This window comes from Micropterus salmoides, unplaced genomic scaffold (genome assembly GCF_014851395.1).
Source record: "Micropterus salmoides isolate LMB-PRFRI ecotype aquatic unplaced genomic scaffold, ASM1485139v1 Ms_hic_scaffold_11, whole genome shotgun sequence".
NCBI lineage: Eukaryota > Metazoa > Chordata > Actinopteri > Centrarchiformes > Centrarchidae > Micropterus > Micropterus salmoides.
The window spans coordinates 10146864-10171270 of NW_024040152.1; the positions used below are offsets into that span (position 1 = coordinate 10146864).

The window sequence follows — 24407 nt, forward strand, 5'->3', positions numbered from 1 at the left end:
TTAAACCATAATCCAAGTACCATAAAACTTCAATTGAAGACCTAGTCCCAATTAGTCCCCTGTCCCTTTTACTGACCTGGTGGCTACACATTTTTACAAATAAACACAGCCAGGTCCCAATTAGACACCTGGTTTGGTTTGTATCGATTCTGTAGAATCAGTTTGATTCTACAGAATTCATTATTCCGTTAATTTATATATATATATATACACACACACACACAATTCAAACTAACTGGTATGGTAAAGAAGAGAGATCAAAAAGCCAAATTTCTTTTATACCAGTAATGTTCATAGCGTTTGAAATAAACAATTTCACACGCAAATGTTTTGTGTATATAGGGTTGTCCCATATAGACACCTGTCCCAATATAAACAAGTGGAGTTCAGTGACTTAAGCAAATAAAAGCCCGGGCTATTATTACATTTACAAGTAAAAAAAACCCATCAACAACAGGGGTAATAAAAAACAATTTTATTTTCTTTAAAAAATAACCCTCCCCAACAGAGTTCCCATTCTATCACATACAGAGCCAAATTAATATGCTTCCATGTCCTTTCATTCAAATCTACTGGGAAGTGCTATGACAAGGACTGTTCTTGATCAGTGGCTTCAATATTGCTTAGTCAGACAGTGAGGCTGTGTGGAGAGGAGTGGACTCTCCCTTGTCCACATGATGCATTTCCAGGGTGACTGCCATTTCGTCTTCCCCCTTTGCAAGGTGCTTTGTGGCTTCAGTGAGTTTTTTTTTTTTTCTCCTTTTTTTTAGCACAGAATGAGGGATTAAACACTGGCCCCAACTGTGAAAGGCCCGGCAGACGGTGAGCCAAAATACATAACAGGTTAATATTATATATTTATATATACAAATCACCTTGGACACAATGAAGGATCAGTAAAACGGTGTACAAAGGCATATTGATTATGCAAGTTAATAAACATGATTTAAAAATCAAACTCATCTGATCTCTTATTTTTTGATCCCTTTCAGCTCAAAGGGGCTCTGACCATCAGACAAGATTTGAGGCGCTTAAAGGGCAACTGAGGTGGAATTTTGAGACAGTCTCCACAGTGCCCTCTTGAGGATACACTCTGACACTAGTCACAATTTTCATATTAATAATGACAAAAGGAAAAAGCAGTCTGTATAACCATTACACAATCGAGGCAAAACAACTGACAGGCAGTGGTGAGCGCAAAGCTCCTACCTCTAAGGAAACCAAAATAAGGTGGCTCAGAATATCCAGTCATAAAAAATAATTACATGCATTTTTTCCTAAATCCAGAAAGTGACTAGATGTCAAAGGCAGGGCATATTTAGTAGTAGTAATAATGGCCCACCCTGTCCAATGTAGCAATCCCCTATCTGTGCCGCCCATGCACACAGAGCACCAAAAGGGATTGGCTAACACAAGCTAGGGGATTGGGGCAGGGGATGCTGCAGGTATGTGATGTTAAAAGTGAGAACAGGAAGGATACAATGTGATGATGGAAAGGGTGCTGTGTGATAGTTTGGCTTGGAAGGAAGTAAGGGGACAAGTGCATTTGAAGAAGTTGGTCTCTACATGCTAAGAAAGAGACTGAGTGGGTAGAGATGTGTGCTTCTGCTATCCAGGCTTTGAGTTGTAAATGCCTGCAAGGGAAGAGCTTTGTGTAAAAATGGGGATAGGTGTGTGTATAGGTATGCAAAGAAGCGTGTCCACGTCTCCACTGATACATGTTGGAATGTGCAGAATGATCGGAGCAAGGTCAATTGCTGAATGAGAGTTCAGCTTTGCAGCACTTGAGTGATCGCAGACTTTATTTTTTTGCCTGCATTCAAATCTTCGGAGTGTTTACCTTGCCTATTGCCTTAGTTACCTCTTAGTTCTGACAGCTATGCAAGTGTGTGTGTGTGAGAAAACATCAGAGTAGTCTGTGTCAAGTCTCAGCACAGACAAGTCTCACCAAGTAAAATAAATCAATAAGTACATTTTTTTAAAAGTGCCTTGTAAGTCCTAAAAGAGCAACACATACAGGAATAACAGATTATCTTCCTGTTTAAGTGTGCCTTTTTCATTGGTTGGCATCACTTTTGGCTGGTTAATAATGCTGGTTCAGGTGCATGGGGTGCAAGTATATTTGATACACTCTATGTAAATGGTCCCTCTATTGTTATGCTAAGCTTGCCTCTATAGGCTAAATCTCTCAGGGACGGGCCAACCAGCACAAAGAGTGCGGCAGGACTTCTCTCCTGGATCTACGATATGCTACGCCTGCTCCTTCTGTCTAATAAAGACCAGAGTGCTAGTCTTACATGTACTAACAAACCCTTATGTGCAGGACTGGTGGCACCTACATGCTAACACTAAGTGCTAATGTACCATACCTCAGACACCTCAAGGCTGTTTAAAAAAATAACATTATTCAAAAACATTGAAAACATGAATGTAGTTCATGACAACGATAAAATGATGCATGTAAGTGTGCGTGCCCAGTACCACCCCTCTGGAGGATCCCCATACTAAAGGGGCTTGGAACACCAGCATCCAGCATTCGGCTGGGTAAAGAGGCAGCATCGTGGTGGCAGTTAAAAAAGTTTTTTGAGATTTTTTTTTCTTTTTATCGCCTATTTTCCTCCCATCCATATTGCATACTTACATACACAGGAGAGTGAAGGTAGGGTTCAATACTATTACATAATACCCACGTTTTAAAAATTCAACATAAAAAGAGAAATAGTCCTGGTAAAGTAAAAACAACAAAATGACAATAATAATAATAACAACAACAATAATAATAATAATAATATTCAAAACCTTTTGAGTGCATGAGGCTGTAGAGTCTGCCTGTGTTTTACAGGTGAAGGGCCTTATGATTCTTGGATTTGGGTAAATGACTGGCAAGTGAAGTTATGTGTGGTGGGAAGTCATTGGGAATAAGGGATGGGGATGAGGTGGTGGTGGGCCATGTGCCCACTCAGGTAGAAATAAGGTGGGAGGGATCGATGGTGGTGATGTTTGGTGTAGCTCAGGCAAAGTACATGGTCCTCAGGGTGTCGTGGTGAATCTGAACAGCTTTAGCCAGAGCCTGGGGGTCCCGACCGTTACTCTGACCCGACACGTGGCTACCCTCTCCACTGTAGAGAGATGACCGGAAGAGAAGTTGCAGAACAAAGATCAGTGACACTTCATGTTATTCACACTTTATTCATCGGAATAAAGTCACCATTAGCACCATCTCTCAAATTTGAGGTCCAAACTCCATATGAGGTCACTTCATATGCAGACAGTGTGGCAGAGCAGTTATATAAAGACTGATGGACTTTACGTGGTATACAGCCTATGTCATACATCTACATTACACAATTAAACATTTCCACTGGCTGTTGGTTATCACAATTTTGGGAATCAAAAACAAGCTTTAAAAGTCTGAGAAATCTACATGTCACATCTTTCATAACCACACTAACCTGTCATGTTCTTTGTCCACCAAATGGTAGCGGGCACGGAAGGCCACAAGACGAGCATAGTAGGCTGGCGCAGGGATGGAGACTGAGCGGGTACAACGCACGTAAGTGTGGCACAACTGGTAAGTTAGAATCTGTAACTCATCAGCCGTGAAACGATTGTCGTCCCATAAAACGTAGTAATGAGACGGCCGGCTGGTACCCTGGAGACAGCGAGATGGCATGAAAAAAACATGAAACATCTCTCAAGCAAAAAAACTGGCTATGTAAACCAACCAAATGTGATATATGGGGTTTTGAGGTCAATGGCATTCAGTCTTATAATCTTTTCAGAGATTTCAAAAACTTAATTACATAGTACATATTGCACAAAACATCCTGTTTCTGTTATTAATACCTGTATGCCTGCATGGCTGCACAGGTAGAAGTCAAACTCAAAGGGATGAGTGATGCTGGTGTCCACTGTAGTCCCTGCAGGAATATTCCCACTCTTCCCAATCTATCAAGAGAAAAACACAACACAATAATTATTAAAACATATGAAAACAAGTATGTAAGTATAAAAAGAGAACACTTTTTAAAATAAACAGAGAGCTCACCCTTTCAGACTTGTCAGCACAGAAGAGGCGTGTGTGATGGCGTTTCTGCACCACAATATAGGTGATGCCTGGCTGATAGTCTTTCTCCAACTTGATGCATGCATCTCTGATAGCCAAGAGCTCATAGTGCAGAATCTACACACAAGAATATTTATTATTAGCACTCAAGTTGATACAGCTACTTTTATGGACAAATGCTGAAATGCACTTTGCCAACAGCACATTATGCAAATGAAGTAATACAAAATTATGTATTTTTACAATATTGGACAATCCAGTGGAGTCATGTTTATAAACCTTCAAACAACTCCTATCAGTTTCTACTACCATGACATCCTATTACCTGTGGCAACTGTCCCTCAGGAACTCCATCTCTGTAGAAAATGATCCTGGTGGGCTTGAACCGGGTCGATTTGTAGAACTGAATTAGCAGTTCACGCACCATGTAAGACAGATCTTCAATGATCTCCTGCCTGGGTCTCTGGACTCGCACTGTGGCACAATATCTGCTGGGATGAGCATCCATACTGCCTACCACCTGGAAGAGAGGTGAGGAAGGGTGTGACAGAGTTGTACAGGGCACTGGTAACACATACGCAAAGAAAAATGTTCCACTGGGTATTGTAAGGTGCTTTGCATAACGGCATTCATCAAATGTATGATGGAGACACAAGAAAAGTCATGATAGTAGATTACATCTCAATCTACTTGGTGTCTCTGAGTAGGACTCAAGATGTTTCACACTGCAACAGGCTCATATTTGTCCCAATGTGTATATTTGTACAATAGCATCGCCTGGCTGCCACTGGGATATGTGGGAGGCTCATGGTCCACCTTTTTTTTCCTCCTCTATTCCTTACACCAAACCACAATCATAGTTTTTCCACTAGTTTTCACCTCAGTCAGGAGGAACAAGACGAACCCTCTTCGCCTCTCCCATCCTCTGTGTGTGTGTGACTCAAGCGCTTGTCATAATTGCTAGGCAACACCACAGCCAACCACAGCCAAGCTGAGGTCAAGGGCGGACGAGGGTTGACGTCATTTCCTTTTTGAACGTGAGTCAGTGATGCCATATGTTTCCCTCACCAACTCCTCTGTTACCACTTTTTTTATTTGTTCAGCCTCATTTATTGTGTATTGTGAGTCTAAACAAAAAGTCAGATTGATCGCAGACATTTCGCATGAACTGGACTCGACACAAAGCAGAGCGCATCTGGGCAATTACCACTAATTTACAAACAAGTTGGTGTCAGTCTTGTTAATCGTTATGAATGGCATAAGAGTACAAAAACTACGTAAATAAGGGCTGAAACTAATGATGGTTTTAATGAAAATGTCAAAATACAGTACAAATGCCCACCCCAAGTTAACAGAGCCCAAGGTGATGAATGCATCTCATCTAGCGTATAAACATAATAGTATTTCCCCATTTCTACAAGTGCATTCATGTTACCAGTTAAAATGTATAACAAATACTGAATGAGCTGATCGTAGTGACGTTTAAAGTGTTTCCATCTGTGTTCAAGATTTAAAAAGGTGTTCTTCTGCCTCAAACATACTATTTATGTCAGTGGCATTCTTCTTTCCAGCATTGCTGTGTGCCATAGCCACCTACTGCCACTGTCACTAAGCAACCACAACCATGTTCATTTGCTTTTCTATGACATCTTAAGGTCATTTGCATTATTTATATGCCTTTGTTGTTGTTTTTTTTGATTTGCCTATAAAAAAATTTAAAAGTGTCCCTGCCAACTTAGCATCTGTACCGCAATCAGATGCTTTACTTTACATAACTATATACTTATAAATTAGTGCTGGGCAACGACTAAACATGTCCCCCCTACATTTCAAAATCTGTGTTTTGTCCCCCCACCTTTTTCCAGCGATTTCGGAGTTGGCTGATTAGTTTGAATGACTAGTGAGTCAATCAATCAATCACACACTTCGCATCACACATGATTAAACGGTTGAAACGCGACAAATGTGACACAAGGCAAAGGTAGTGCTGAAAACTTGAGGGAGAAAAAAAAAAAAAAAAAAAAGTGTTGCTTGAGGCAGGTGAAGCAAAGTGCCTCAATATTACCTTTATTTTGTGCTGCTGTTACTTATAGCCAACCTGCAGACAGTAGTGAGGACTCCTGCTGCAGGGTGGGAAGTAGGCTAACTTGTAATAAATAATAATAAAATAACGCACATTTGCAAAATAAATAAATAATTGGCACCTTTTCATGTTCCTTTTTTAAAAAAACTGTACTTTTACTCTTTAGGCCAGTAATCTACTTTTAATTTGGCTACATTTTCCATTCATACCTTCATAACTTAACCAGTCTGTAATTTAATCATTTTGCTTCATTAACCGAAATGATCCAGTCTGTGTGCGCGCAGTTACGCAGAAGAGCGCCTGGTGTCGGCGCTTGCCACAGTCACAGAGCTGGGCAGATGCAAACATTTAGAAAATCAGGCAAAACCTTTTTCTGTTTGAGGCTTTATTGTTCTTTTAATACAACTGAAATCCAGTGAGTACACACCATGGCACTGCTGGCCGTGTTGGAAAGCAGCCTGCATCGCTCTTTAACAAGCCGGCAAATAAATACTTTCACTTTCCATTAACGCCGCATTAAAAGCGTATTCACTCTCTGCAGAGCAAACGTAGACTTCACACTGTAACATAAGTTAGATGATCACTAGATTGATTCTGATATATTAACAGTATCCTGTTGTTTAAAAGAGCATCGCTTTCTTTTGATGGACATTAGCCTGTTTATTTTATATTGGTTACCATTTGTTTTATAGCGATGGACGGCAGTGTGTCCATAAACAGAATGTCGCCGGTGAAACCAATCTTGGCTTTTACTCAGCAGCTACCACCTGTTATTTATTCAGGAAACAATAATTTTTGAGATGCACAGAGAGAGAAAATATGGTGGATAAAACAGTCCTGTTGGGCTTTACGCATGTATGCCGGTTTAGGCTACCTGCTTCAACAACGAGCTGCTCCGTGTTACTGCCACAATAATTATTTGCGTTATAAAGACTATTTTGATGCTTTAGGAATAATCTGATTGTATTGGCTTCCTGTGTTACTGCAAAGCAAGTGGTTTGGTTGGCTACATGTCCATAAGAAAAGATATAGGCAACAATAGTGGCTGGGCAGCAAGCTGATATTTTAAAGTGATCTTATCAATACCTTAATGGAGATTTAAAAAGGAAAATAATTGTATTAAACAGAAATAGCTAAAGATAATCAACCAGCAAAGCAAATTGCATTCCCTAGAAATAACCATGTTGCAGCTGTTTCTAACCTGATGAACAGCAGATGAAATATATTATTATATATTTTGAGTACTCCACCCGCCACTGGGCAGCCGCAGCAGTACTAGTGCTGACATGGTGAACATGAGACAGACAGCAGAGATGAGGGCAAGAGCAGAACAGAGTCAAAGCCAGCACAGGCCAAAGCACCAGTTTATTGTAAGACTGATGATGATATGACTTATTTAGGCCTACTTATCTACTCAAGGGCTCAGCTGATGTGATTACATTACTTTAGGAGAGTTAGAGAGGAGTTTCTAGTTTTGAAAATGTATTTTAAAGGCTCATTTAGTGATGTACTCTACTTGCATTAAATTCTCAAGAATGCAGGAATAAATGTCTCTAAAGACCAGGAGGCCCCAACAAATGCTTTATTTGGAGAGTGGGCTGACCAGGGACAAACTCCTTGGCCACTTTTTTAAAAACTTGTCTCCTGAAGTGTGTATGTGTCTCTGCCACGTGTCCATAAACAATTGAAAAGTAGTCAGTGTTCACACAGAGATGAGCGTCCTGCAGTATTTTAAGAGGAAGAGGACAGAGGTCACAGGAACAGGAGTAGAACAAACTGAGGAGGAGGAGCTTGTAAGTTGTATGGATAGCTACTAAACAAATTCTAAAACTCACATAGTAAAAGACTTTGTTATTCCAACGGCATGTCAACAGAGTTTGCATTAAAGACAGTTCTGTGTTCACAAACATGTTGCAGGAAGAGTCAGGGCCAAGTGAGACACAGGAAATATCACAGACAGCTCACAAGTGTAACATTAGGATAACTAAATAAATTTGTACTGTGGCTAGCTACATTAACCAGCAGCTGTTCCATGGTTTTCATGGTATGTAGTCGTTTTTTTTCTAGTTATAGTATATTATACTTCGTCTCTCTGACCCTCTCCCTTTCCAAGTTTTTCTCCATCTTCTGTCACTACAAAGACCCTGTTTCAGCCACACTAATAAGTACATTCTGTTTTCAAAAGTCATAAGAAACGAGCATTTAAGTGCTTTATTTAAAAATAAATAAATAAATACAAGGAAGCATACCCCGAACCCCCCTAGCATTTCAGCATCCCCCCCAGGTTCAAAGTCGCTCCTATGCCCCTGATCAGCAGAAACATTTTATTTATTTTTTTAATCAGGGAGCAGCAGAAACAGTCTATGTTCAGTAGCAAGTGTCCCTGTTACAGTGGTCGAGCACAAGGTGTATCGACAAGCGGGTGCGTTCCCGTGAAACTGTCGCGGTCGTGCTCGCCTCACGCACACGCCCTCCTGCTGCCGAAGTTGAATTGTCTTGAACTTTTTGTACACGACGCGCAGCACAAATCATTGGAAGAGAGACTGATCCTCGCCTTTTGTGAGTTTCCAGAATCTAAAAAGTTATCAGGACATCAACAGGAGGGAATTCACAAAATCCGCGCAAAATTAAATGCAGGCCTATCAGGTAAAGTTAGCCTATGTATAATTTTAATTCAAGTTAAAAAGGCTACGGCTGTGTAGCGCGCAGAAGCTGTTGCCATGGTATCTGTATCCCTGCTGAAGCCTCTCTCCGCTGCTTGTTTGGGAGGGTTATTTGCAGGCTGATCAACATCCCACCTCTCCTGTGACCCATAGTTTGACTGTAACGCCTATGTGTATTCAGAGCCAGTGAGCAACGGACTTTCAAAATAATATTTTTTTAAAACTGCGTTAACGTGCGATAAAAAAAAAAAACTGTCGGCGTTAATTAATTAATAGATAATTTTTTATTGCTTTGAAAATGATTGCAAAAGAGAGAACAAGGTTCAAATCCCTGTGTTGGCAACAATCCGATCTTAAAAGGCTGCTGTATTTACTGCTGCTGTGTCCAACACGAACACGTGGACAGAACCTGCATGACATTCATGCCGATCAGTTCTGTGAAAAGTATAAATTAATTACTTTGACTTGTAGGCTTATCTATACCAAGTGGCAGCCTAGTGCCTTAAGCTGATGTTCCTCTTATAATGGCCAATACTATAAACTCGAAAAAACCCCTGAAGAAAAATCCTTCTCTTAAACTAGAAAGTGAATTTTTTTAACTAGAAATTATGGCTTCAAAGGCTCATTTCTCTTTTTCTAATATATGTCATGGTGGCAGTTTTAGAGTTTCACAACAAAAAGTATGTTTAAAAAAAATGTGTCTCAGCCTGTCCACTTAGACCAAGTCTGGATTTTCTGGCTCCAGAAAGATAAACAGCCAACCCATCCAGTTAAAACATCCCTGCAGAATGTAATGTCAAACCTGTTTTTCTACAGCCTGTGATCTTTAAATAGACAGACAATAATTAAAATCTATTGTTGCAACTAACACTTTCCATTTCCATTATCAGATAATCTGGACAGTGTCATTTATTCTCCAAATGACAAGTAATACTGACAAATGCCCATCACATTACCAGAGCCAAAAGCACTTGGGTGCTCCACTCATGGGCTTAACCTGCACGCCCGGATTTGACAAGTGGCCTGACTTTGTGTGACATGCAATAGTTGCATATTCCCTTCCTTTCCTGACTTTGTGTTGAAGGTCAGCTTGTGTTGTTTAATGAACGTGTTATTTCTGAGACTTACAGCAGTAATGGAGGGCTTCTTGCCATCTCCAGCAGGGGGGTGTGTGACGTCAGCTCCCAGGAAGATAACCGGCTGCTGAAACACTGCTGATCTGAGAGGGTGAAGGGAGGAAGAAATGCAAATTACACTTGCTCATAAAGGCAGTCCAGGGTTGCTTTTGAGGAGTATTATCATTACAGGCTGAAATGCTGCGACAGGTCAATATACAGTATGTAATCCAGCTGGACTTAAAGCTAGCCAGTTCTTAAGCATAATGTGTGGGTTGTTGCAATAGGAGATGTTTTTTAAATAGAGGGGAGAGAGTGCACTTAGACTGCAGATCTCCACCGTGCCTGGTATCACCAAATGTCATATGAATATCAATGTCTTAACTCATTTTGTGTGATATTTACAAGCCTTATCTACTTTTTGCGTTTATCTCACGTCATTTGTACAAACTTATATTGTGCAGAGACGGCGTGTCATTTGACTTTTGGTTCGGTTCACACAGTGTGAAACAGATTCATTCACCATGACTGCCTCCCTCTGTGGACTTTGTTGCTCTTTATACTACATCAAGTACTTTAAAGTAATTCAGACAGAATATTTTTACAATCCAGCAACAATTTTTAATACGTTAATAAGTACTCTCCGCCATTGTTAAAGAATATGTATGTAACTTAACTGATGTAACAACCTTCCTTACCTACCGGCCAGTTCAGAGCATAGACTTTATATACAGTCTATGATTAAGAGGAGAGAGGAGTAGAGAGCAGTCAATAAAACGGGTTTTTTAAAATTGTGAATCACTGCAACCACAAGAGGTCCTTGAGCATCCAGTCATAAATGTGGACAAAAAAAAGCATGGGTCCAGTAGTATGCGAGATTAGCTGCAGACACATCGGTCCAACACTTGTTCATTTGCGACAGTCGATTTCTCCCTGTCCTCTAATTCAAAAAGCAGTCCGAACAAAAGCTCACCGTTGGTGAGGTACCAGGATGTTGTTGATGCCTCCCAGCTTCACGTTGATCTTGAGGCAGAGGTTGGAGAGGGTCTGAGGTGACGTCTTCACTACGTTCTTCACCTGGACACACTGCGTGGCCATGCCCAAGAGGGTGTCTCCCACGCGCTTTACCTCCGCTAAAGGGGACAGTTTGGAAATGGGCCTTGAGAACACCATGATGCTATAGGGCTGAGGTAGCATTTTGTGAAGTTCAGTTTGTCTTATCTTTCAGTAGAGTATGTCTTTAGGTGGTTGATGACCTGTTTTAGATGCTTCTTTCTTGTACAACTTATTTGTTTGTGCAAAAACAATAACAGATTCACATCATGACAGACAGACAGTATATCTAAGAAAAATATAACATAGCCTACCATAGACAGGAGTCTTTCCCGGCAGAATGACGATGATGAGCTGGAGTCCAGAGTAGGTGTTCTTCAGGTGTCTGAACATGGGCTCCACGCTGTCCGCTCCCTGGGCATATTTACAGAAGCATGGCTGGCCCTGAATTGGCATGCCAGCATCCTTAGAGATTTTACGCAGCTGGTCTGTGAAGTTCCTGAGAGGAAACCAGAGAAGTACAATTCAGCAAGCTACGGTTTTTCATACCTGTTGTCTTGCATTGTATCCCTGCCCTGTCCAGTATTTTTTTCAGTAGCGGGTGCAGGACAACCCCCCCCCCCCAATTAAACAGTCACACTTCACAAAAAAGTAAACATTAGGAATTATAATTTATATTATTATACAGAAATTAATCAGTGTTTGAGATACCAAATGTAGGCTAAATATGGTGTTGTGGATCTCTTGGTAGCAGCTAAATTAAAAGGGGATCTAATGACTATCAAATGCAAAACTGCCAATGAATGTTAAGGGGGAAACTGTTCCGCAGTTTTTCCACTGTTACTACTTACTTGAGCACCTCTTCTCTGCACTGTTTCTGGGGGGCAAAGCAGGCAATTGCCCACACTTTGATCTCGATGCCATTATAAAACTGCTTCCCCCTCATGTCCCACACTCCCTGGTTGGGGGTTGCTATGGCACGGTTCTGTGTAAGAGACACCAGAGGAGATAAAGTGTAAACCAAATCAGGTCAAATCTACAGCAAAAAATATGTACAGTACTGTCTGTGAGAAACTGCAACTTTTTTTTAGAGAGTAGCTACTTCCAGAATCTCCCATTATAACTCAAAAACTGATTTTTTAAAATAAATGAACCATTACCCGTCCTCCATACTGCAGGATAGGGGCTGGAAGCACCCTGCCTGTCACCTCAGCCATGTCATCTTTCACCTTGATCCCAAACTCCTGGATGTACGGGTCCAGGTTGAAGTTAGCGTTCTTCATCTGTGGACAGTGAAGGACATCCATCACATCTCACAAAAAATCACAGTCATACATTCCTATACACTGTTGTTACATCAGTTGTCTCTACAACTCACTAGTCTGCTGATCTCCTCTTGTCTGTCGGGTGCGGAGCGAGCTGTGGCTTTGATCATAGTGGAGGTCTGATTATCTGTCAGTTTCTTGATGCATCGTTGACCTGCTACAATGTTACAAACCTGGAACAATTACATCTAGAGTCATTAGGGTGTAAACATTGGGGGTGTTAGGATGTAAATACTGGATGTTTCTCAAAATAGCCAGTGTTGTCTACATTGGTTAAATCTTTAAATGAAAATAAACTCATCCTTGAACCCTTTCTCACCTCCAGGGGCAGGTAGGTATGCTTCTGCTCCTGCCCCACCTGTAGACAAGGTAGGTGGGGGTATTTTAGCTGCAGGTTGTACTTCTGCTTGAAGTACTGGGCTACTGTACATTCTACTGTCTGCCCACTTTCGAGCTGAAGGGGAAACCTGGCAGAAAAGACAAAAAAAAACAAACAAAAAAAAACACATGCACCACTGTAAGATCGGGTAAAAAGATGAAACATTGCCTTTGATTTTCGAGTGGATACACCTCTGCGTGGTCATGAGTGTGTGGCACATCAGTGACAAATGTCATTGTCATCGCAATGCATCACTCACCAGCTCCTGATTGCCAATTCATTTAGGTTGATGTTAAAATGTTTTCAGTGTTTCCCACATATAGACTTTACTTGGGCCAGGTACATTAACGGCCGCCTAGCTAATTTGGTAACCCATTTTAGCATTTTGCAGAGAAACAGAGGAGATGTTATCTGGTAGGCTATTACTACGTTACAAGACATGGACACGGTGGATATTTTACAGGTAGAGCAACAGTGAACACATCAGTCAAGATGTCATTCAGTGCCATGTTGTTTTCGATCATTTTGTGGTATACTGTTGCTGTAAAAACAGAACAGTGTGTGGAAAAATACAAAAGACAAGTAGTTCTGTCTTTTCGGCGACTTTACAGAATGTATTGCTGATGGATAAAGTCAACAGTGCAGACACATACAAAGAGAGAGAAACAGAAAGAGGCGGGGCAAGTCGTGTGTTTCTGCAGTAAGAGACAGAGGTGTAGGTGTGTGAGTGTGGGGAAAAGAGAAAGGGAGCAGATTCAAGTAGTGAGTAAACACTATAATAAGGTGGAGAATGAAGTTGAAAAATAGAAATATACCCTGCTAACCACCTCCCTACCCCCCGCCAGCTACACTGTCATTCTGTGGGAAAAACTGGTTATTAAAAGTAATGACAATTACAACTTATCAGACTCCAAAGTAATGTTAATAACACACCCAGTTTGATATTAAATAGAGAAAAGAGGAGTATGCAATTCTTACTTTCTGTCGGGCTGTAAACAACATTTGTTAACCAAACTAATATGTCTGCGACTTATTCATTAGACACAATATTTCAGCACTAAAAATAAATTACTTGGATCCAGTACTGATGAATACTTGTTAATATCAGAGGAACCTTTGTTACTAGATAATGGAGTGTTTCCAATGAAGAAACCTTCCCAGGGGACCAATAATCTTTTGAGGAAATCAGGAACTTTACCTGTGTTTCAACTGCAGGAACTACAGATTAATATAGTTCCTCTAGGAGAGGTCCACGTGCCAAGAAAGTGCACAAAAAGAGAGGGAGTGGCAATGAATAAATAGAGTGAACAAGAGATAAAAAGCTTTAGCAAAACCATAAAACACTCAGCAGAGCGTCAACTGTGGAGACAGGCGTTCTGGAGTTCTCAGTATCCTTTTCCATCTCTGCAAGTCTCCTTTTCATTCATTCATTCAAACAGAATCATGCAACAGTAACTACAGAGAACAACAGGGTGACTATTTCCTCATGTGAAATGTGTCACTGATCTAATATGCCTTATCTTCATGCGTCTACAGCTGCGACAGAAACACAAACGGAATGTGCCTGTGTGCAAAGGGGAATCCATAGCTCCTAGTTTAGTTCCTGTGGCTCTTTAGTACATGGCACAATTTGATCGAAACAAGCTACGGCAGACTGGTTCTTCATCTACATAGATTACTCAGGTTCAGTTTGAGCATCCCAATAATGTAGATGTATACATATAGATAAACAGTTGATCTAATATCCATAGCAGTCATACATGTGGTTGCCTGCTTATTACCACTTACAAATGTGTCTGTCAAATGAATATATTATGTCATTTAAAGCTGTCTGCATACTTACGTCTGGTGGCTGGCAGGCCTTCGTGTGACATTGCATACACGATATTTCCTCTTCATTTGGCCACAGTGGGTCACCTCCACCTTCAGTCCTGATAATGACACCAATAAGTGGGGTACACAAGCATTTACAGAAACAGACACAGAAAGACAAGCATGATCATTAAAAGCAAAGTAATTAAAAGAGCTTTTCATGAAATAACAAAAGCACCATAACAATGTTAACCACGTTAACAAGTTAAAGGTTTAAACTTCCCTGATAATAAATGGCAGTAACTTTAAATAGCCGAGGGAGAGTTTTGAAAACGAGTTGCCAGGGGTAAAGTGAGCAAAAAATCTTTAGACAGGCATGAATGTGTAAATTTATTTTCTTGCTCAGGGCTAATCATGGCCCACCTTTAATCTCCTTGGTGAAGCGGACCCTTTGCGAGTCAGTGAGAGTCTTGGGCTGCTCATCGATATTGCGAATGTCCAAAACCTCACACATGAATTCAATCACAGGCTGGGCTTTGTAGAAGGCCGTGGCGGACACTAGAGGGAGACAGGGAGCAGCCTTACAAATCAGAAAAGAGCAATTTAACAAAAGGTGTGTGGATGTCCACAACTTTAATGAGCCTGTATATCACCATTTAAGGCATTTATCTGAGCCAAATTAATGTTACAAGCAGCCAATACAAAAGGAGACCATCAACCTATACTTACGATATCGCAATTCTAAAAATATAATGCTTGGTGATTCATATCTTCTTTGGTCCCAGAGTAATTTTTACTTTTCACCATTTCTGTCCCACTGTTTCTGCCTAGTCATGCAATGTCAGTAAAAACATTAGATCATTGACTGACTACACACATTCTGGTGAGCATGTCTTCAGTGACTCACCATCAATATTAAGCATCATCTTCCACATGGCAGGGCGCACAGACTGGTGGAAGCCAAACCAAACTTCCCTCCCCCCACCCAGTGGATGGTAGTATCCTTCAGGTGGGGAGAAAAATGAGCGGCCCACAGGAGTGTACCTAATTGGAGGACGTGGGGAGGGGAAAATGATGAATGTGCAAAATGACTTGACTGATTTCAAAGTATGACCTCAGTGTGACTTCATGTCCAGTAAAGTTGTCGTCTCATGCAAGAGGTTTCAGAAGAAGTCAACTCTTAGAGCGATTTGTAGCTATAAAAAATATGTATAGTAGTATATAGTATTACTTATATAAGAACAGTACTGTATTTTTTAGAAAAGCTTTTTTTTGAAACAGAAAAAAATATATGTAAAACATCATCACTGAACTGACTTTTTCCACAAACAGCAGTGGATTAAAGACTATTATTCCTGCTCAGTATTGTTCAGTGGACACGTTCACACAGGTCTCAGCTAACAAGCATCTTTTGTTCAGTGACTCTGACCCCTGGAGCTATGATGGTCTGATGCAAGTGAAAGGAACAACCCAGTTAACCTGCATGGTTACAATATCAACAAAAAATGAAATTGGCAAAAAACATGACTTTCCAATCTTCGAGATGTACGTGCATTTAACTTAAACAAACAATCTGACAGAAGCAGGGGTGTTGCAGTATGTGTATTTGTGTCTATACCGGTATAACTAAGAGAGAAGTTCCTATGATGTACCTCATAGAGGCCAGGTGGCGCATAGCCACATCCAAGGCTTGAACCGAGTCGAGGGGTACCTGCAGCCGGCCACTGACCAGCGTCTCCTGCAACAGGCGCCATGACACTTTGGCCAGCCAACGGATGGACACCTTGAAGATTCGGTCCTTACCCTCACCTGGGATGGTTACCTCAAAATCCACCTGGAGAAATAGAGGACAGAAAGGACAGAAAAGGAGAGGAGAGGTAAAGAACAAGGCTGAAAATCTAGTTTAGGCTGTGCAGTATACTGGAGAAGGTATTTCACATTACAGAGGGCGATTCAAAAACACTGTGCCTATTGCACATCACTTACAAGAAGCCAGCTTACAGCCTGATTACAACTACAACAACCCATGATCTTACATGGTTTTGCTTTCTTAATGTTTTTGTTTCCATTGCTGTGTTGGCTCCCAAATAGATTGTATGCCATAAAGTAAATGGTTCTGAATCCTTGAAGAAGTTGTTTGACATACACTTCTTCACTTTCTTGCCAAGAGTTAGATGAGAAGATTGATACCACTCTCAAATGTGTACAGTAAATACGAGAATAGAATAGTCTTTATTGTCATTGCATTGTGAAGATACAACAAACAACGAGTTAGCTTAGCATAATAATTATCTACAGAATGACCTTAGATTAAAACATAGTGTCCACAACACAGTTTAAGAAGTGTCTGATTGAACATTTTACAGAGTATTGTACTTTTTGAATGTATTTTATTTTAAAATGGTTGTCTAGTTTTAAGTGTATTCTCTTTTTTTTTTGCACTTGTAATACAGGGCACCTACACTCTCCACCCAGAGTTGCAGCTCTTACACTCTGGTAAAAGATTCAGGGTTCCCCAGAGCAGGCTCACCGTTATAAACATTCACTTACTTAACACAAACAGGTAATGTTGTATATATTGGCCACGGGGGTTGTGCAACATGTCGCCATTGTCAGAAGGGTATATGTGTTATGTGCAAACAGCTGGACGCTATGTGTTAAGGTTACGCAATATGTATGATTGTATCTTCTGTGAAACTGCAGGACATTAAAGGTATATCTTAACACTTATTAACACATAATATCTTGTTTGTTTGATCTGTACAAAAACAAAAGCGTAAAAGTTGCTGTTTTAGAAGAGGTTACATGCTAGACTATTTCTTGGCCAGGAGAAGTGACTTCCTACAGTCTTGCCATCACCGTGAGGTTGCCAGGCTTACAGCGGAGACTTGTTCGGACAGAGCCAGGCTAGCCATTTCCCCGTTTCCAGTACTTATGTTATGCTATGCTAAGCTAACTGGCTGTGGCCTTATGTTACCAGAAAGATATAAGAATGGTACTGATCTTATCGTCAACTCTCCGCAAAAAAGCAAATAGGCGCGTTTTCTGTCAAACTATTCCTTTAAGATTACAACTACAGAAAGCAGAACTCTTTGTACTGTAATGGGAATTCCAAACATTTTGCATGTAACCCTGGACTCAAGGAGACTAATGTGTGATGTGGCACTGAATCTGTGTAAACGTAACAGTCCAAATATCTCGTTCTCTTTGTTATACAGACTTCAATGGAACTACGTGTCACTGTGGGTTGATATGATTGACCCTAAAGTTGGATAAATAACAGGCTCACTCAGCTGTCCTCACTCATTCGAGCACACATGTATATGGCGTATGTGTGTTGCCGTTAGTCCTTCTGCAGAAGACTTGACTAAAATTCACAGAAAGACAAGTGTTTGCCTGAGCTATTTATTTGAAAACCTCGGATTGCCAGCACAGTACTCAAATACTCCAGCATCCAACCTGACAGTAACAGTGTTCCATAAAACAGTAGGTGTTTGTGGTTTTTATGAATGGATAGACATATATGCTCTACAGGAGATAAAATACTTCTGTGTAGATAACACTTTATCCCCTAGAGAAATACTGTAATTCCTGTTTCAACATGGGCTTAAAATTTACTTTATTGATCCCTGAGGAGAAATGAGTTGGTTATTATGGCAAAACCACTGCAAACATCTACCTTCTCACTCCCAATAGGAAGCGCTAGCACCGTGTAGATGTTCTTCTTGCCGTCATACACTGGCTTTCTATCACCAAAGAGCTGGGGCTTGAAGTGTTGCACCATGTATTCCACCACCTCCCTGTAGGAAGCGACACACACAATATGGGATTAACATGCACCAGAAACAGAAAAGAGACCCTGCTCTGCCAATTAAACCCATCGCCTGATTAGGATGCTCTATTGTCTATTGGGAAGGGGCAGTTTCAAGATGACAGAATATTGATCAAGCAGGATACAGCTGGTGGGTGTAATACCTCACGGTCACGGGGTAGAGGCAAGGACAAAAAGAGTGAGGGTGTGGCCGGGGGCCACCTTTCAATTCATGGTGTCTTGGCCTTCATATTAGTGTGGGGGATGAAGAGTTGTTCTGAAAAGAAAAAGGTCAAAGGGCTTGACCTTTGCATGCCTTCTTGAAACCTTTGTCTCAAACCCTAAAACCAAAAAGAGACTTAAGCTCAAAGCTCTCTGAATGTTAGAGGAGCTGGTAATAACACATGAAGGATTCTTCTTTAATCAGAGCAAACAACTCTGTTTAATTACAAATAGGAGATACTGTGTTACTTTGTTTCTGACCACATTCTTGTTAATTAGAAAGGCAACAATGCTCAAGGCCTCTCCCAGAGTGTTCTCTGGACAACCTTGTCTTTCTGCTGAGATTCAAGGATTTGAACAAAGGATAGTTTGTTTAATCAAAAACAGAATGCTAAATGATGACACTAGTATTGGGTCAGGGCTGTTTTACTAGCCAGAAATACAGTAAATCATGTCAAGTTATTACTTCCAGAGAAAAGTAATGATTATAACATATGAACTAATTCAGTAAATTAATTTAAGATGTTAAAGTCTAAATACAATTGTCAACAATAATGGCTACCCCATGTTTGTATAATAACATCTTCAAATAGCATGATACCACTTTTTGTCCATGTTAAACCCGATCTTTCTAAATTATGATATTCGCAATTTACCAAATGCCCAAGGTTGTTAGTAAGCCACACTAGAACAGACAACAGATTTAGTCTATTATATTATATTCCTGTTTCTAGCCTGTCCCTGATACCTGACACATGACTTCACACAAAAGACAACTGTGGAACATGATAGCCAATCATATTTTGTCCCCTCATAGTCACGTCAAGGGTGACACTACAATTTTTGTCAGGAATTAGAAGCGGAGAAAGCTGAATCAAAGGGAAAATGACATTCATGCATGATGAAGCAAAACTTATGTATTGTGTGCCGTGTTGCCATTTCCGCTCAAAGGCAGACAAAACACTTGTTTCATTTTTTTCCCCCTTTTTAAAAAGGAACTGCCTCTCTGGAGGGAACCATAACAAAAGTCTACAAGGCAGACAGACAGCACATTTCTTCGCTGAGTTTTTAATGAGTATATATTATTTGTTGGTTGGCTTAAAGTAATAAATAAAAGTAAAATTAGTTGGATATGGACACTAAAAACTGCCGAGGGACTAATGGCTCCATTTTAAAAAATATTGAATGGAACACATAAAAACTACAACAGCAATCCATGCTAGCTTGTATATTTCTACAGTGAACTCAAAGAAGACTCTTCATTGTTATCACCACAAATAGAATAATGATGAATCACCTTTTTTGTAATACAACTCTTTTAAGACATCACAGGGTTGATTGGTACTTATTTTATGCAATAATATCCTATAGATCCTCCCTAAAATCAGTGACTTCATCTAGATTTTGGCACAACCATTCTAATTTAACCTGCATCAGACAACAAACAATTCAACCATCCAATACAAGGGTTATCTTAATGCACACTCTGCAGCATGGACACCAACCAAGGTGAAAGGGTCAGTTAAGTTAGATTCACTTTTGACTCCACCATCTGTCCAGTCCAGTCACAAGGGCACAGCGACTGCATGAGGAGAAAGCTTCCTGCTGGTTAATATTATCTGAGACCCTACTTTTTTGCCCAATTCTGCAAAGATTACGCATGTACTTTTCTTACACTGCTTTTTGCAAGTCAAGACCTGACGAGGACTCACACTAGGTGTGATTCTACAAGAGACCTTTCAATACAAAGCGGAGCATATAATGTGATCTGAAGTTTGGACAATGTGTGTCTCCCGCACATAAAATAAATAATAGTTGTTAGAATTACATTTAAATCTCAGTTGTGTTTGGTCATGTTGAAAGTAGCTATTACTCCTGCCACCAAAAAGGCTGAAAACACAGTAATTACAAGTAACTGCTGGGATTTCTTTATCCAATTTCAAACCGTTTCACACTTCAGACATTTCAACTGATTGTTGACTTCTTAAAATGTGAGCCTTGTTTTCAAATGTTAATAACTGCTTACGAGACATGACAAGTACTGATCTTTCAAATGAATGTGGGACATCACAGACAAGAAATACAAGGAACACTGTGACTGTGATCAGATGAAGGTGTATCCACACTCCTCATGTATTCTATTACCTGTTGACTCTCCGTGGGCACTTGTCGGGCTTAATGTCCACCTCATAGTGATAGACGTCCATCTTTGGGATCTCCACCTCGAAGTAGTTGGCCAGCAGCTTGATGGGCTTGCCCACGGTACCCATTCCTGGCCGGCGGGGGGCATGGAACACCTGCTGCAGGGGTGGGGGGAAGACCCCCATGGGCACTGGACAGACGGGGGATAGGGAGCCATCGACATGGACAGGTGACAGAGGGGGTTCAGAGCAAAGAATGTAGGAATAAGAAAAGTGTTTCAAGAACGAGAACAAAAATAGAATAAGTCAAAGCAGAGGAAGGGCATAGGCGAAGCAGGCACACCAGAGATGAAGGACGGTTAGGTTAGGAGATGGCAAAGGAAGTGGTTGCGAGCAGCAGAGGATGAGGCAAAAAGGGCATGAAATGTGGTATAAGCCGGAAAGGAAGAGTAGGCAGAGGCCAAGAGGACATGATAAGTGGACACCAGAGTAGTGGCGGGAACAGGAAAACAGAGTGAAGAGTGAAGATAGCAAAAGAGAGAAAGGAAAGGAGAGAAACAATAAGAATAGAACAGTTAAGCAGAAAAATGTACATTTGGGGCCAGGGAAAAGAAGAGAGGTATGTTATATAAGTGGTAAGATAAAAGGTGATGGAGGAGAATATTTACAAGAAGATGCGGAACAGACAGATTAGGTTAGATGAAAATGGACATGGGAGAGAAGGGGGAGACAACGGAAAGGGAAATTATGGCGGGCAAGAAAAGGAACACATAAAAAAAAATGCTTCTTTATGTAGCAAAGTTTGTACTTTAAAAATAAGCCTAATATCTTCCTCCAACATACACTTCATATGTCAGTTATTACATCAGTAACCCACAGAACACAACTTCAGTGTCCACGCTAGCATTGTGTGTTAAAAACAAGTCAGAGCCGATCAGGAGGTCTAATACAGAGGGGGTCCTAGATTGGGTGTTGGTGTGAGGCTAGCTGTGACTCCTGCCTGAGAGGGGCCCCATGCCTTAACTTCTGGGTCCCCAGAGAACAGCCCTCCTCCACCACAACAAAGACCCCAGCTGCCCTGCTCCTCTGTCTCACACTCACACACAAAAATACACGGGTGTATGACAGAGGGAGCGCCCTCGCTACCAACGAACACACACACCCACAACACACAAACACAGGGGGCCCCCTCTACATTCCCAGCCTCACCATGGAGACACCACGGCAACACAGCATTGTCATGGATATCAGGGGACCTGTGTGTGTGTGTGTGTGTAGGGTGTTGGAGGAGGCAGGGTGCCGCCGTGGTCATGCTGCAGAGACCTTGGCCTTTCTAGTCCTGCACTGAGCATGTTCCCACATCGGGCCAAGGCGCCTGTGTATCCAAAACTGGAAAAGCCCTGCTTTAAATAGCTGCTATGGGAATCCTTGAGTCAAACATACCACTGAATCATATGTTCACTAATCCTTCAGAAAATGCTGACGAGAAAAGTAACACTAGCCACTAAACAGAGAAAGATGCTGTATAGTGTGTATCTACGTGTAGAATTGCAGTTCACATCTAACAAACATTATTAAACACAGACACCAGGCATGTGTTGACCACGCATACACTATGTGCAGGAAAGCACGTATGTGTGTGAAGTGTGAAATGTGGAGTGTGTTGTGATTGTCGCACACTCACACAATGACACACACTTCGCCCTCATGCCAGTGAAGGCAGATGGTGAGAAGCGGAGCCAGCACTCTCACATATCCCAAGACAATAGCAGTCTTTCCCGGGCGGTAAGACTTAAAGCAGAGCTTTGGTGCTGCATCACAACATCAACACTTTCACTACTTACTGTCTTTACAATGACGTAACAAGCAATAACCCCAAGTCGTACGGGAGTGACTACTTTAAAGTTATATCCGAAGGGAAGCGTGTACGTTTTTTGCACACTTTATTTTGGTTCATTAATGGCCAGTTGGCAAATATTCCTGTTTTGGTGAGACCTGCGGTACAACAAATTTTAGCACATTTTCAGAACAGAAATAGACAACGAACTTTTTACATTCTGAGTTCAGTAGGTTAGGTTTCAAATAATTCAGCTGTGACAGTAATAGCAGATCTTCAGTGTAACTAATGATGAAGGATGATGGCGACTGAGCTTAAATTAAAGGACACACTGAAATCTAAAAAATCTATTACAGTGAAATGAGTCTTTAAGATCTCAAAATAAGGACAGTATTGGATGTTTACCTAAGAGAGGCAGATTACATGAATGAAAAGGAACAGCCAATTATGCATCAGTTGTTTTGGCTAACTAGTTGGCTCTCTGAATAATTGGCAGTTGACCAGGAGCTAAACATGGCAATCAGCTCAATTTATAAATCCCGCCTTCCAAAAGTATGAGACAGAATCAAGGGTGGGATATAAATGCCATGATTCAACAGTTTGCTCAATAGGTGGACTTCAGACCTGAGCATAAAGTCAAACACTACCTAGTTTGTGTTTTAATTGGCTGCCTCCACACCTCAGTGTCATCAAGGAAATTGCCAAATATAGAAAATGACTGGCACTGATAAGCAATAGCTGTAAATCTGAAAGTGAAGCATGGAGAGCGAAACCACACATACAAACTGCATCTCACTCTTTCCAAGTCTAAAAAGAGTTTCTGTCACCTCTGACAGCAGATGTGCAGACATCACAAGTGATGATTATTTTGGTTGGTTCCACATAAATAATTCATCTGTCTCTGCAGATGTTAGGCCGGTGCTTGTGTCCCTAATGTGCGCATGTAAAGTACAGGTGTTAAACACTCTTCAGACAAGTGATCAACAGTGGGATCAACCATAACCTGCTAGTGAAAGGGGAGGCTGGTCTGCTGTGTCGGGGGCAGCCAGCTGCTGCTGCTGCTTGAAGGCGGGCTTCACCTCGTCCCTCCTCACACAGATTCCCACGACCTCCCTGCCCCCGCGCATGGCTGATGATATTGTCAGCGCTCGAAAGGGCTTGTCTATAGCTATAAATCTGGATAAATAATAACGTTCCCTGCACAGTGTTGTGCATTCAGACTCCCACAGAGCCCCCTCCATCTCCATCTCTCTCTTCTGTAAACGTTGCGATGCAACAGACGGGCTTGTCACCAAGCCTCCTTGTACATCCCCCTGACGCTAAGGCCAGGCTACGGTGCCCCCAATTTTTAAACTGCAGTCTATATCTGCAGCCATAACTCAGGAATCCGGATTGATAGCACGTTAAATCACTAAAGTAAAAATAAACCTACCAGCGCCAGACGGTCCCGGCTCCATCCCATTCACTTAGCCGCGCGGGTACAAGCTAGCTAGTCCGGGGTGCTGTGGCCAAACCACCGGCCCCTTCAGGCTGGAAGCGTCTCAGACTTCCAGCCCCCTCCTCTCGGCGTGTAGTCTTCTCCTTTTCGCGGTGTACCCCCGCCCCCTGCCCCCTGCCCCTACCAGAACCCCCCAGACCCGCAGAGGAGTTGAGGCTAACGGCTATAGCTGCCAGCTGCTCGTCTATCCGTTGACCCAGGAGCTGGTAACGGCAGCGCTGGAGGGAGATACCGTCTTATTTCTAACCACTCTTCCTTCGCGGGGCAGCGTGGTCCCTCCTTGCGCCTTGATTTCGCCGATGATCCGCGGCGTTGTGATTTCTTCTCGGTCTGTTGTGCTCCTGCTCACCGTTCAAGCAGGATTCTCCAGCGGAACAAAAAAGGCCAGCCCCTCACCCCCCC

The 24407-nt window shown here is 41.5% G+C and overlaps 1 protein-coding gene across 1 annotated transcript; it reads right to left on the reverse strand.

The window, feature by feature from the left end:
• Nucleotides 1–458: 458 nt before the first annotated feature.
• On the reverse strand, nt 459–24395 carry ago1 (argonaute RISC component 1). Its single transcript, XM_038710836.1, has 19 exons — nt 23940–24395; nt 20675–20861; nt 18176–18296; nt 16149–16330; nt 15404–15540; nt 14920–15054; nt 14528–14615; nt 12625–12772; nt 12359–12478; nt 12141–12263; nt 11832–11965; nt 11295–11479; nt 10901–11060; nt 9941–10031; nt 4392–4586; nt 4049–4183; nt 3847–3948; nt 3453–3652; nt 459–3119 (listed from the first exon to the last, which is right to left on the reverse strand). The coding sequence occupies exons 1-19, from the start codon at nt 23962–23964 to the stop codon at nt 3011–3013; spliced, it is 2577 nt and encodes an 858-aa protein (XP_038566764.1). The 5' UTR covers nt 23965–24395; the 3' UTR covers nt 459–3010.
• Between the last annotated feature and the right edge of the window lie 12 nt (nt 24396–24407).

What these genes read in the sequence shown, in the direction of transcription:
- ago1 (XM_038710836.1), bottom strand. Translation starts at nt 23,964, where the DNA reads ATGGAGCCGGGACCGTCTGGCGCTG. An exon ending in CTTCACCAAGGAGATTAAAG is followed by an intron (nt 14,616 to 14,919) that starts GTGGGCCATGAT and finishes TGTCATTATCAG; the next exon opens with GACTGAAGGTGGAGGTGACC. An exon ending in GTGCTGACAAGTCTGAAAGG is followed by an intron (nt 3,949 to 4,048) that starts GTGAGCTCTCTG and finishes TTCTCTTGATAG; the next exon opens with ATTGGGAAGAGTGGGAATAT.